General features: G+C 38.7%; 1 protein-coding gene across 1 annotated transcript in view; it reads left to right on the top strand.

The window, feature by feature from the left end:
- Positions 1-12,820, top strand: part of ATP10D (ATPase phospholipid transporting 10D (putative)) — a gene marked incomplete at both ends in the record, with an annotated part of 35,293 nt that overhangs the window by 586 nt on the left and 21,887 nt on the right. The window contains 7 exons of the mRNA XM_080343859.1: positions 453-647; positions 3,057-3,240; positions 7,577-7,662; positions 8,712-8,818; positions 9,546-9,677; positions 10,524-10,651; positions 10,866-11,049. Coding sequence (XP_080199985.1) covers positions 453-647; positions 3,057-3,240; positions 7,577-7,662; positions 8,712-8,818; positions 9,546-9,677; positions 10,524-10,651; positions 10,866-11,049 — 1,016 coding nt within the window. The remainder of the gene's footprint in view (positions 1-452; positions 648-3,056; positions 3,241-7,576; positions 7,663-8,711; positions 8,819-9,545; positions 9,678-10,523; positions 10,652-10,865; positions 11,050-12,820) is intronic.

Raw genomic sequence — 12,820 nt, 5'->3', positions numbered from 1 at the left:
TTCTTTCATGTCTGTTGCCAGTTTTTTTCCTCCTCCTTCTGCTTGTTATGCAGGGAGGTTGTAGGATGGCTCCCTTTTAAAACATGTTATCTCCCCCAGGAGATTATAAAATTAAGTTTAAAAGACCTGGAAATTTGAGGGAGTGCAAGTTCACCCAATCATTACTAGAAGACATGTCTGCAGGACAAGTTTGAAAATACAGGAAAATTCTTTGTTTCTCCATTTTCTGATCATGCATATTAAGCAAGTGTGCAGCAAAGTAATCTATTGACTGGAGAGTGAAAACAGAGTTGTGGATACTTACTTAAATTGCAGTTGGGGTGAAAAAAAGTTAAATTACTGCTAACTTAAGTGTTTATATAGCATGAAGTGGGGGAATAAGGATGACTGTCTGCTAGCACCACTGTCTGTCTGCTGGCATAGCTAACTTCCATGTTTTCTATTTTTTTCAGAGTTGCCAATTTGTATTTCCTATTTCTAGTTGTCCTAAATTGGGTTCCTCTGGTGGAAGCCTTCCAAAAAGAAATTACAATGCTACCTCTAGCAGCGGTTCTGACAATTATTGCAGTGAAAGATGGTCTGGAAGATTACTCAAAGTACAAAATGGATAAACAGATAAACAACTTACTAACCAAAGTATATAGCAGGTAAGAGATAAACCAGAAAGACTGTTATTATTATTTGTCACAAAATCTCTAATTTCCAGGTATTTCCGTGGTTTTGCAAATTGGAATTCACTTTGAAAATTTCCTGTAGAAGTTAGTGGCAGAAATTGACAACTTTTTACCTGATATTTTTGTCTTACTATATTAGTGATGCCATTGCTTGCTTTCTTTATGAGTTTATTTTGTCTTGCTTACCTTTCCATTTCCATCCTTTCTCTAAATCTTCTAGATACAAGCTGGCTATGGAAGTAATTTTCTCCCACCGCCCTCCTGGGTTCTCAAATCCTTTCCATCCTGTTTGGAGGGCGAGGTAAAAGGGTGGTGTTGTGGAGTGACCTGGGCATTCTGCTCCAGTTGGTGTTGAACCCTAATTGGACTTACTTGGCCTTCATAATGGGGTAAATTGGCCTACATAAAAAGTTATGCTGATGTAGTTTTCAGTACCCAAGAGGTAGTTCTAAACAGCAAAAAAAATGAACTAGTTTTCAGCTCGCTCAGTCTCCTGAGTAGATTTACTTTGTCAGCACTTTACAGCCATCAAAGTTCAAGTCATACCTGCAGTAACTGAGAGTCACATCCTATTTCAGCAAATCTTCTTTCCCTTTTCCTGTTTACCTCTGTTATTAGGTGTTTTTTTGTTAATTTACTTCAGAAATTTTTCCTTCAACTCTTTTTTTTTAATTCTTTTCAAGGAAAGGTACTGGTATGAAAAAATTCCTGTAGTGTTGTTTGTATCTATCCATCTTGTGATAGACGTGGCTGTAGCTTTAATTAAGCTTTACATACTTTCCATTGTGCCAGTTTTCCATCTGTGTAGAAAACTAGTGATGAGCATCTTAAGGAGAAAACAGATGTGGCTTATATTGGTTTAATTTTATGTCAGCATTTGTTGCTTCCTTTTTTTGCTTTGTTTGCACTTTGAAAGCAATGTAACAGCCTCCACCTTACCTTCACTGGAGAAACAGTCGTCAGTACACCAATTAATTGTGTGGGCTTTGTATCTTCTATTTGTAGATAAGCATTTTCTAAAGGGTACTGTCAGATAATGCAGCCCTGAAAGGAGTGGGAGCAAAGGCTGATACAGGCAATATTTTTCTGACATTTTCTTTGTCATTAGAAGTGTCTGCTTCTGTTTCACTATCAGATGCATTTTAGATAGGTAGCACTTTGATTAAAGCTAGCAGGTGGGTGCCAGTGTTCAAACAATGGCCACGTTGAGAAGCTTATGTCTGCACTGTAGAAGCTGGGTGCGCTTCCTAACCCCTGGGGGTGTGTGCGCTGCTCAGCCAGCCTGCAGTGAGAAGCAGGGAAGGAAGTACAGTGTGCAAGACAGCCCTAGCACAGCCCAGACTACATCCCAGTCTGGATGACTGAGAAGCAAAGACTGTGGAGAGAGTACATGTTCCTCTCTTTAAACATAGCTCTTGGGTTAGGCTGTGCAAGGCAGAAAAGCCAGACAGTCACTGAAGGCAGTAATACTTTGTGCAAAATCATACTGCATCCAGACCTGTGCCATGCTTGTAACAGCAACTGTAGGTGTTTCATCGCCCCTATTGCATTAGCCTATGACTGTGTGCCTCTAGCAGGCTCACCTTGCATCCTGCTCACTGCCCTAAACCTGATTGTGTTTGCACAATCACAGCTTCTATCTATGTAATCACAGCTGCTGTGATTACATAAAAGCAAGATTCTTCATCTGGGCTGAGGACAGAACAGTAGCTGTAAATGAAATGTTGAAAACAGTTCAAACTTAGGTACATCATGCCTGGATATTTCATATTAATAAAGAATTTCAACTCAGTGCTCGTAGGCTTGAGCTTTTATTGACTTCCTGGGGTATTAGAGAGTCTTAGTACCTTATCTTCAAAATTAATAGAAAAAATATTTTTAAAGCCTCTAAATACAAGTATTTATATTCAGAGCATCAGTGAAGTGGTTGTTGAATATTCTTTGCTCACTGCTAGATATTAATTATTTTAGGAGACAGACATTTTTGAAAGGCCCTATCAGAAGGGAAAAAGATTTGCTGTTATTGGTTGCATAATTGCAAGAAAAAGTGGTGACCCAAAGAGAAATCCTGAATACACTGTTTGCTTTCTTGGAATAGTGAAAATACAGGAAACAAGTGGGCTGAATTTTAAATAGAGTTAAAATAATTCTGAGAGGGTGCCTGGAATGTAATTCCCAGAAAAACAGGGCTTGGACCCCAGAGCTAATTCTTCATAATTGTATTCACCTTGAGCTAACAGACTATCTCATTGGAGTTTTTTTTAAGGACTTGGAAGCATAAATTAACTATTAGAGAAATTTTCTAGTTATAGTGTGTTTCTCTGAGCTTTCAGTTCATGCGTTTGTAAAAACAAACAAACAACTGTTTTTTATGTTTTTCAGGAAGGAGAAGAAATACATGGATGAATGCTGGAAAAATGTCAGTGTTGGGGACTTCATCCGGCTTTCACGTAATGAAATAATTCCTGCTGACATGGTGCTGTTATATTCTAGTGATCCGGATGGGATCTGCTACATTGAAACAGTGGGCCTTGATGGAGAAACTAATCTAAAGCAGAGGCAGGTGGTGAGAGGATACTCAGAGCAGGTGATAATTGTGCATTTCTAGTGGTATAACGAAGTTGACATGACAGTCAACTAAAAAACAAAACACCCACCCACCTCCCCTCTCCCAACAAAACAAACACAAACCAACAAAACGCAACCAACCAAATAAAAAACCCAGCCCTCTAGATTACCTAGTTCTTAATAGCTCAGCAACCCTATCTGAAAACAAAATAACTAGGTAATTTCTAGTTTGTTACTTGAGTTATTTTAGAGCATGTTCAGTTAACCCAGAGAAAGAGATCTATTTCAAATAATGCAGTGTTCAGGTAAAGACATATTTTATGGTGCATATTGTGTCACATGTGAGAAACTGGAATTTTTTAGAAGAGAGTTCTGTGCTGTATAAAGACCTAGAGAGAGGAGCAGATATTATCTTTTCTCTTTAACTATTTTTTTTCATGTTGCAAATGTATTTTTAGCTCCAATTCTAGTCTTTCAAGGATTTATAAAACCTTTGGAACTCTTAGAATTTTTCTGCTGCAAGCCTACTGTGAACAGCGTGACCCGAGTCATCTCTCCCTTTCAAGACTGAGCATGACTGGGTCTTTGAGGGTTTACATACTGAGTAGTGGTGGGAAATCAGTGGCACTATGCTTTTGAACTGTGGAAACCATGTGGTTAAGGCTTTATAAGTAATTCATAAAGGCCTTTTCAGATACGGAAGAGATGACTGCTATTATTTTAATACCAGACAAATAAACTTTATTTGGTGTTATACCTAGCAGACAGAATGCTAGAGGCTGGTACAGAGAACATGGTATCAAAGAAGCAAAGAATCCTGGCGTTTCTGCAGTCTTCAGCACACCTGGTACTGCTGGCACTGTGCTGAAGACAACTGCAGGGAGACTTGATGCTGTCCATAAGAACAGACTGTTTAGTCCTCTGGAAATAAAATTGCCTGAACTGCCTCTGAATTGCCAGCAGCAGTGGAGAAATGAGGAGGAGCACTTTGTTGTACGTTAAGGCTCCTCTGTTACTCAGCGAGTATCGTTAATACCAAAGCCATGATGTGATATCCATAAACAAAGCTGTTTCTTACCCCCTTACAGTGGCATGTGTTCTTTTTTGTTTTGTTTTGTTTTGTTTTTTCCTTGATTTAATCTTAAAACAATAAGGCAGAAAGGACTGTTTGATATTTCTGTAGATATGTATCATTATGCAAGGGAAAGTTCAAATGGTTCTACAGGCTTACATTATACTGAGGTGGCCTTGATCTTATACCAGCTCCTGCTACCAAGGTATGAGTTTAGTCTCACTCAAGAGACTGTTTTCTCTCTTTCCAGAATGCTAGGAAGAGTCATACTGTCCAGAAAAAGCAACAATTCTCTCACCATTCAAGACTCTTCATTTTTGTCCTCAAATGCAAAAAAAACCCAGCAAAGTAATTGCAGGATCTTCTTGTCAGGACTGCACGATCGCTGAATGTAGAGCCACAGTCAGCTTCACAGATCTCTAGTGCCTCACCAGCTGCGTTTCAGCCAGAGCCTTTGTCCTTGTAAACTCAGGCTGAGTAAGACTGGCAGTGCTGTGTAAGAGGCTTACTGCCTGACCTCCCTGTTTCTTAAGGAATAAACTACATCAAATTAAAGAAAATCTGAAGACAAGGACTAAAATGACTTAACCTGTTTGCAAGGGTGTTAAGTCCTGCTTCTTTGTGAATGAGCAAGTAGAAACAAAATTAGAAAAGTTACCAATGGGGCACCTGTTCTGGCACTTGAACTCCCATTAAGAGAAGGCATGGCAAAACTGAAGCATGAAACAGGAGCAGAGACTTTTGTAGTCAAATTTAATTTTGGCAATTTAGAATGGCTTTTTTTTTTTATGCTTAAATGACAACAGGAAAGAAATTGAGAAAGTAACTCAAGGCTTCTTGGGTAACAGCAGGTAACAAGGCACAGAACACAGTGTCTCCAACTACCTTGGCATTCATGGGGAAATACACAAAACAGCTGAAGACCTTCTCCCTGAGGGTAATGAGCTATTTGGTAAACAAGCTGATACTGCTCTGCTGCTTTCCAGATACTCAAATGTTGCTTCCAATTAAGAAGAAATTAGTCTCCTTTTCCTTCCACACCTCGCATGGTTAGCTGAACCAAGCACAGGTTCAGTGGGGTGAAGTAGCTAATGTGCCATTAACACTAAGTCGCTGTGAGCAGTGAATGTTTCCTATGACATTGTAAGAGAGGCCACAGGACCGTACTGGTCTGTTCCTTCTCAGCCTCTGTGGTCAGACTGAATCCAGTCAAGCTGCAGCATCCTCAAACCTACTGGAGAGGAAAGTGCTGTCCTTGTCTTCCACACAGCCTAAGAAGCCAAGCTGGTGGAAGGAGATGCCAGGTCTCCTATTCCACCTTGGCTATGCACCCATTCCATTCCCATGCCATCTTATCTAACCATATAATAATAACAATAGTTTGTCAGGAACACAGCATGGCCAAAGCAGCAGGCACGGCCTTGGGAAGTTGCTTCTCTTACCATTCCAGTGAGAGAGTCTGATGCGGAGCTTATCACTCCAAGCTACCTTACTCAGTTCCCATCTTTATTTTCCCCCCTTTTTAGGGACCTTTACACAAAATCCAAATAATTTTAATTCTGCCCTAGGAAATCTTCTGTACCAGGAAACATAGGAAAACAGCTCCAGAAATCAGGTGCAAAATCTTCTACTCTCAGTATTTGCTTTGTCAAAGTTAAGATTAGAATGAACAAATATAGACCATAAACTTACAGTCCAGGAAGACTGGAGTGTTTATATCAAGACACTTGCTTTTGGACATAGTTTCTGTCACCTCTGTTTTATACTAGCAGAGTATAGACCTAACTTCTGTGCCAAGTGTAAGTTACACCTTGACTTTTTGTGGTTGCTATTTCAAGTTATATTGCAAGAAGCTCTTACTAAAACCTTCACTGCTATTACAAATTGTTTGACAAAGTCAAATGGTTTAGTAGTCTATCAGGAATAAGATGCTTTCACTGCAAGTACATGTCTGGAGGAGTTTCCAGGCTGTAGAAGAAAAGAGTCGGTTGCTTTGGCTATTTTACTTCCTTTTGGGGGTAGTTCTTACTCTCTTCATGCTCTTTTTTGTGTAACCATTGTATGACGTGAAATGCTTGAAAAGCATGAGTGAATTATACCATCTAACACTTTACAGAAATGTTGTACTTCCTGTACTAATAAACATAAGGAGGGTCAGTGGAGAGAGAAGTCTTTCATAGTAAATTAAATTAACAGTCTGAAGGTATCTGTCTGTCTAAGGCTATGTTCATATTGACTTCAGGTTAATACAGTGCAATAAAGAAATACAGCAAACCATAGCAAAAAATATATAATTTTTTATCAAGGCAACAAAGTATGTGTTTCAAATTCTACTTGCAGTGTTGTGTTTTAACCTCGCAGTTGCTATTCTGCCAGTGTGAAGTCACCTATTTATGGGAGTTCAGCCTTCTCAGAGACCTGTAATTATGTAGCAGTATTCAATTACACCTATGAATTACAGATTTATCCTTGCAGTTTGAAACCTTAAATTGGTAATTCTTTTTTTCTAAAGAGTAGAACATATTACTTTCCAAAGAGTTAGAGGAAGGTACGTGGCTTGGAAAGGGCTCTGTTATACCAGAGGCTAGAGGCATGCTCATATGCCATTAATTGAAATTAAATTGCAAGTGCAATTGCAGATAACTCTAAGATAAGGCCTTTTGTTTTTTTCTCTTCTTGTCAGGTTTTATTCTTTATTAATAAAGGATATTTGTTTTGCTTGGCTTTTTACTGAAGAGCTCACCTGCTCTTTATTCACAACATGTACTTCCAATTTTTCATAACAGCCCTTTGTTCAGTACTGGTAAGGCTCGAGCATCATTAAAAAGTTCTACTTTCTTTGCATTAGCACAGATAGTATTCTGGTCATAGTATTGGAAACAATGGCTGTTCAAAAGAAATTCTACTTGCAGAGAAGACATGACCTCTACTTGCAGAGAGATCTCTGCTTTTCAGATGTTCTTATTGCATTTATTTTTCTTCTTACTCTTCTACCCATCTTCTTCTCCCCAGTGTTCTCAAAATATCAGCAATTCAACTGCTGTTTGCCAGGATTTGATATTTACTAGGAAGTCCATCCATGCTGTGTGTGATTTACACTGAGTAGCAGATCATTAACAACATGAGCAACTTAACAGTTTTGAAGCTAAATTGTTAGATAGTAATATGTGAACCTATGAATTTATGATTTTTTAAGTTCCATCACATTTTGTCTGAGTTCTCTGTTTTTTGTTTTGTTGTGTTTTTTTTCCTATGGCTTTAGGTCTCTGAAATTGATCCAGAAAAATTTTCCAGTAGAATAGAGTGTGAAAATCCTAATAATGACCTCAGTCGCTTCAAAGGCTTTGTGTAAGTAGGATTGGTGGCTCTTTAAACTTTTATTGTTTGCTTCGATGCTCTTACTGATATTCAGAGAGCTTGTAACATTTGCTTTAAAAAATAATGACTGTATATATAGAAGTCACTACATTTGCATTTCTGGGTGCAGCCCAACACATGGAGCTCCATCCAGAAGGGCTTTCTGAGCAGCAGATTGTGAACTGGGAAAGCCTACTAGTGCTTTTTATTTTTTATTGAATATGTTCAATATCTTAGCTCAGGCTATTTTGCAATTGTGTATTCCATATTCAAAATAACTGTTTCAAATCTGCTCTTAATAACATGTGATATCTACAGTATTCAGTCTGGACAATGGCCTGGCCGGACAAGCTGCATTGCTCACAACTGGAAATGGAAGCTTCCTCTCCTTCTCTGATTTGTGTAACCACCAGTGACTTTATCGAACTCCTTTTGACCACTGTGACTGTGTCCTGTATTCTTATGGGTTTATGATTTTCTATACAGTTGGAAAACAGAATACCGGGGTGACTGATTAATGTCTATATTCTTCCCTGGGGGCTCTGATACATTAGAAATACAAACCAAAAAATAAATATCCGTAAATCTTATTCTCTGAGGAAACACCTTGACAAACAGTGGACCTACCTGCACTGAAAGTATGCCACAGGAGTAATGATGCTCACAGTATATTTAAAATGGGATTTTGTATTTTGTTTGAATTTTTTCTGATGTGGGCAATCCAAGTAGAAGTCAGGCTTTCAGACTTCCAGTGTTTGTCTTCAGCTCTTTTCAGTAGTGTTGCCTACTTCTCATATGCCAGCTGGCAAACACCAGGCTTGTAAATACAAGAACTTTTAATACAGGTGCCTACATGTCTGGCTTTTCAAAGATGATCTGCATGCATGTTGCCACATTCTTTTGAAAAGCCTGATCAGAAATAACAGAATGGGAGTCAGTGACTAGCAGCTCCTTTGGGAAGTCTGCTCCGTAATGGTTTTGCAAAGCCTGACTCAGAATTGCTGGAGTCCTACAGCTGAAGTAATGTGTATTTTTTCCAGTGAGCACTCAAACAAGGATCGAGTGGGCCTCAGCAAGGAAAACTTACTGCTCCGAGGGTGCACAGTAAGAAACACAGAAGCTGTTGTAGGCATAGTGGTATATGCAGGTTAGTGAACCGCCCTGGCTTTCACAGATTGCTTTGCAAACAAGATAGAGTTATGTGCCCTAGAAACAGTATTCTACAAAGGGGAATTACGAGAGTGAAAGCTTGGATCCAGCGAAAGGCAGCTGTAGCAACAAATGTTGAGAATGCATGTCTGGATTAAGTTTGTTTCAATTTTAACAATGTAAAAAACTTATGTGTCTGGTTATTCATCGGAGACCAACTCTGTTCCATGTGAAGAGGTCGCTGTCCTCAACTGTTGTGGTGGTGAACGCTGGTTTTGAAACGGGCATGGACATGCGTGGCATGCTTAGGGTTTTTTTCTGGTCCAAAACTGAAACTAGTGCTCTTCTTCGGTGTTCTGTATCAAACAGCAGAGGTTTTTAAACTAATCAATATGATCTATCCAGCCAGACAGTTGTAATGCAGGCACAGGATTTTGTAGAAAATATTAGAAATAACATAGAAAATGTCAAGAATGGGTATGTTTCTATAGGAAGGAACATTATTGACAGTATTAATGTATCCATGACAGATTTTGGTTTAGCTTGTTGACTCTTTTTAGGACAGAATTCTTATGTTGCAGGAACAGTTAGTTTGCTGATATTTAAAATTTGTGTTCAAATATTAGTTAACAGAAATGTGCCATTTCCCAGAGCTTTAGAAATATAAAGCACTTGTGGTTCTGATAGCCGTTCTTAGAGAACTTCAACTTGTGTTGTGGTTACAGGTCATGAAACCAAAGCCATGCTGAATAACAGTGGCCCTCATTACAAGCGCAGTAAATTGGAAAGAAAAGTGAACACTGATATTCTTTGGTGTGTTCTGCTTCTAATTTTGATGTGTTTAACTGGTGCAATAGGTAAGTGAGAATCAGCAGACTCCTGCTATTTTCCTCTCTCAGCCTACAACACTTAGTGTTTTATTTTGGGACCGATTCTTTTTAACAACCGATCTCAGAAGCTGTCTTTGTCCATGTGTAATTCCATAGCAGTTGAGGATACTGCCAGGTTTTAGTTCATGTTGTCATGTTTAATCTGGAGTGTGATCAAGAAGTGTGTTTCTGGTACAAGTTCTTAGGTCTGGAGCCAGTTTCTCCAATTCATTTCTCTTTTCTGTCACTAACTGCTCTGCAAAACTCCCACTTAGGATTTTTCAGGTAACAGGAGATGCATGTACAGCATTGTGGGGAGAGGTCTAAAGCGACTGGAGTTGTAAAGGACTTGATATTTTAGGGATGGATTGAATAGTGAGCTTAAGTAAATCTAAGCAGACTGACTTATGACAAATCAAAAAAGTGTTTAAAACATGTTTAAAAAAACTTCTTCAGACTATACTTAATAATGATGACATGGTGTTCACAGGCTAACTAGAAAGCGGACAAGCAAGGAAAATACAATTAACTGGCAAAGGTTTTTCTAGGGGAAAAAAAAAAAGGTGTGTATCAAATGTAATTAGTATTCCTTTAGTTCTAGGATATACTGTATAGATGTGCTGTTGATGGAAATATATGTAAGGTATTTGTTCATGTATGCATTGATACTTAATTAATTTTAATGGGGTTCCTGTTGAGGAAAAACTCAAGAGATAAAATAGTAGTTCACAAGCTTAGAGAGAACTGCAGAGTGTTAAAAGTGAACACCATGACCCTGAACTGTGATACATTTTACATACAACTGACTCACTTTATCTTCTCCTTGTTTTCAAGGCCATGGAATTTGGTTAAGTAGGTATTTGGAAATACCTTTTTTTAACATCCCTGAGCCAGATGGGAAATGGATTCCTCCAGCACTAGCAGGATTCAATATGTTCTGGACAATGATCATTTTATTACAGGTAACTTCAGTCTGCTTTGAACATGGGTCATATTCTGCTCTCATTTATATCCTTGAAGTAACTCATTGGTTTCAGTGGAGCTACTTATGTTTGTAACTGGCCAAAGAGTTTTGTTTCATTTGATCTTCTTGTTTTGTTTTGGTAGGTCTTGATCCCGATTTCTCTCTATGTTTCAATCGAAATTGTCAAATTGGGACAAATTTATTTATTACAGAATGACATTGATTTTTACCATGAGAAAACAAACTCAACAATTCAGTGTCGAGCACTGAATATTGCTGAAGACCTTGGCCAGATTCAGTATATTTTCTCTGACAAGACTGGAACCCTCACTGAAAATAAGATGGTTTTTCGGAGATGCAGCATTGCAGGACACGAGTATTGCCATGAGGAAAATGGTAAGGCACTAAACCTGTGTTCACAATGGGTCATTTTTCTTTTCTCAGGGAAGCTGCAAGTTTTTATGGGGTTCAGTGGACTTCATGAGGTTTGTAGGGCAATACATACCCATGGAAGGCATAAATTCACACTGATCCTGCTAATAGCCATGCATATTCCCCCATTGTTTGGATCCCTTCATATATAGTGTTACATATAGTTAAGAGACTTATATATGTGAGATATATAGTTAAGAGACTTGAAGACTGCATGTAAAGTGCTGCTTTGCAGCTAGTTAAGTTCCAACATATTTGATACCACAAAAAAATTATTCTTTGCTCACTCTGGAAGAAGTCACACCTACTGTGTTTTACCTCTCTCCTTGCAATATTCAGAACCCAGAGCATTGGAAAATTGCCCATCTAGTCTTTACTATCTCAGTTATCTTTTTTTTTTTTCAACTAGAGTGCCATGCTTACTTGTCATTTTAGAGTTCAAACATCCTGTTGACTGCCATAACAGTGTGTAGTCTATCTCAAGGTTCTGACTTGACATACTGTTGCCCTTGAGGATAAAGTAATCCAAATACGTATGTATGTAAGTGCTATTAGCTGCAGACATTTGCTGTTTTGCTGGTGAGCAAAGCAGGTGTTCCATTGAGATCAAAGGTGAGGTGCTGACAGGTGGACAGGTGAAGCACAGCTGTGTCTTGAACCCCCCTTTGTGGTTTTGGTGCTTTTGTTGCCAAATAGAACTGCTGCATACAACTGTGTGCAAAAGGCACACCCTGCTGGCCACAGCAGTGGATCAGTTAAGCCCTTCTTTTGTTGTGTCACAGGAGCAGATGGTTACAAACCATTTGTACAGTAATTTCTGCACATATTTTGAAAATTTTACAGTGTGGGTGTCCAGGTGCTTCTTTGTCTTTCTATAATTATATTGGGAAGGATGACAACAGCAAAGTGTGAAGGTGCTTCTTTGGCTTTCCATAATTTTACTGGGAAGGATGACAACAGCAAAGTGTGAAGAAATATTTTTAAGTTTCAAACTTTGTGAAGGAGCAACTTAAATAAAAAGTAGAATATATTTTCAGAGCATTTACTAAAGGAAGGAAAAATATTTCTGAAGTGATAAACCAAAGTGTAGTGCAAATGGTGTATCTGTGGCTGATCTTCTCATTGTATTATATGGGGAAAGTATTATATGTCTACTGCTTACTTCTGCTAGTAGTTTAGAGTTATCTTTCAAAAATAGGAGTGTATTAATTATGTTTATAATTATTTCCTGCTGTACTCTGTCTTCTACCTCAAGGGTGAGCATGTGCTTCTTCCTAACAAATCTGGAAATTATGTGAGCCCTGAAAATCAGTTTGAAAAATGTTGGAGGTCCTGTGTTTTAGTCCCATTTTACATTTTTTCAGTTGCAGAGAGGTGCTATTTGTAAGGCTCCTGCTACCTACAGTAAGAATTATAGTCCAAGACAGTGCAGTTGTTTGCATTCAGTCCACTTAATCCATACATACATATATTTCTGTATTTATATCTGTATTGCCCAGAGTAAAGAGGTGCACATGAGTGAAGCACACAACAGCTATTACTTCAATTCAGTGTAGTCCTCTATATGGGTGCCCCTATGCAGTGTTCTGTCAAAAGTAATGTGTGCCCTTTGGATGGTGGCAGCAGAGCAGTCTGGGGTTACAAGGGATGCTGCGTATGTTAATCGAGACAGAGCATGCAGGCTTCTCAGCAGCTGGGAATCATACTGGAATGGGCATGTGTTGTCCAAACCTGC

This window comes from Nesoenas mayeri, assembly GCF_963082525.1.
Source record: "Nesoenas mayeri genome assembly, chromosome: 4".
Taxonomy (NCBI): domain Eukaryota; kingdom Metazoa; phylum Chordata; class Aves; order Columbiformes; family Columbidae; genus Nesoenas; species Nesoenas mayeri.
The sequence above is the reverse complement of the archived record's forward strand: the minus strand, read 5'-3'. Positions and strand labels throughout refer to the sequence as shown.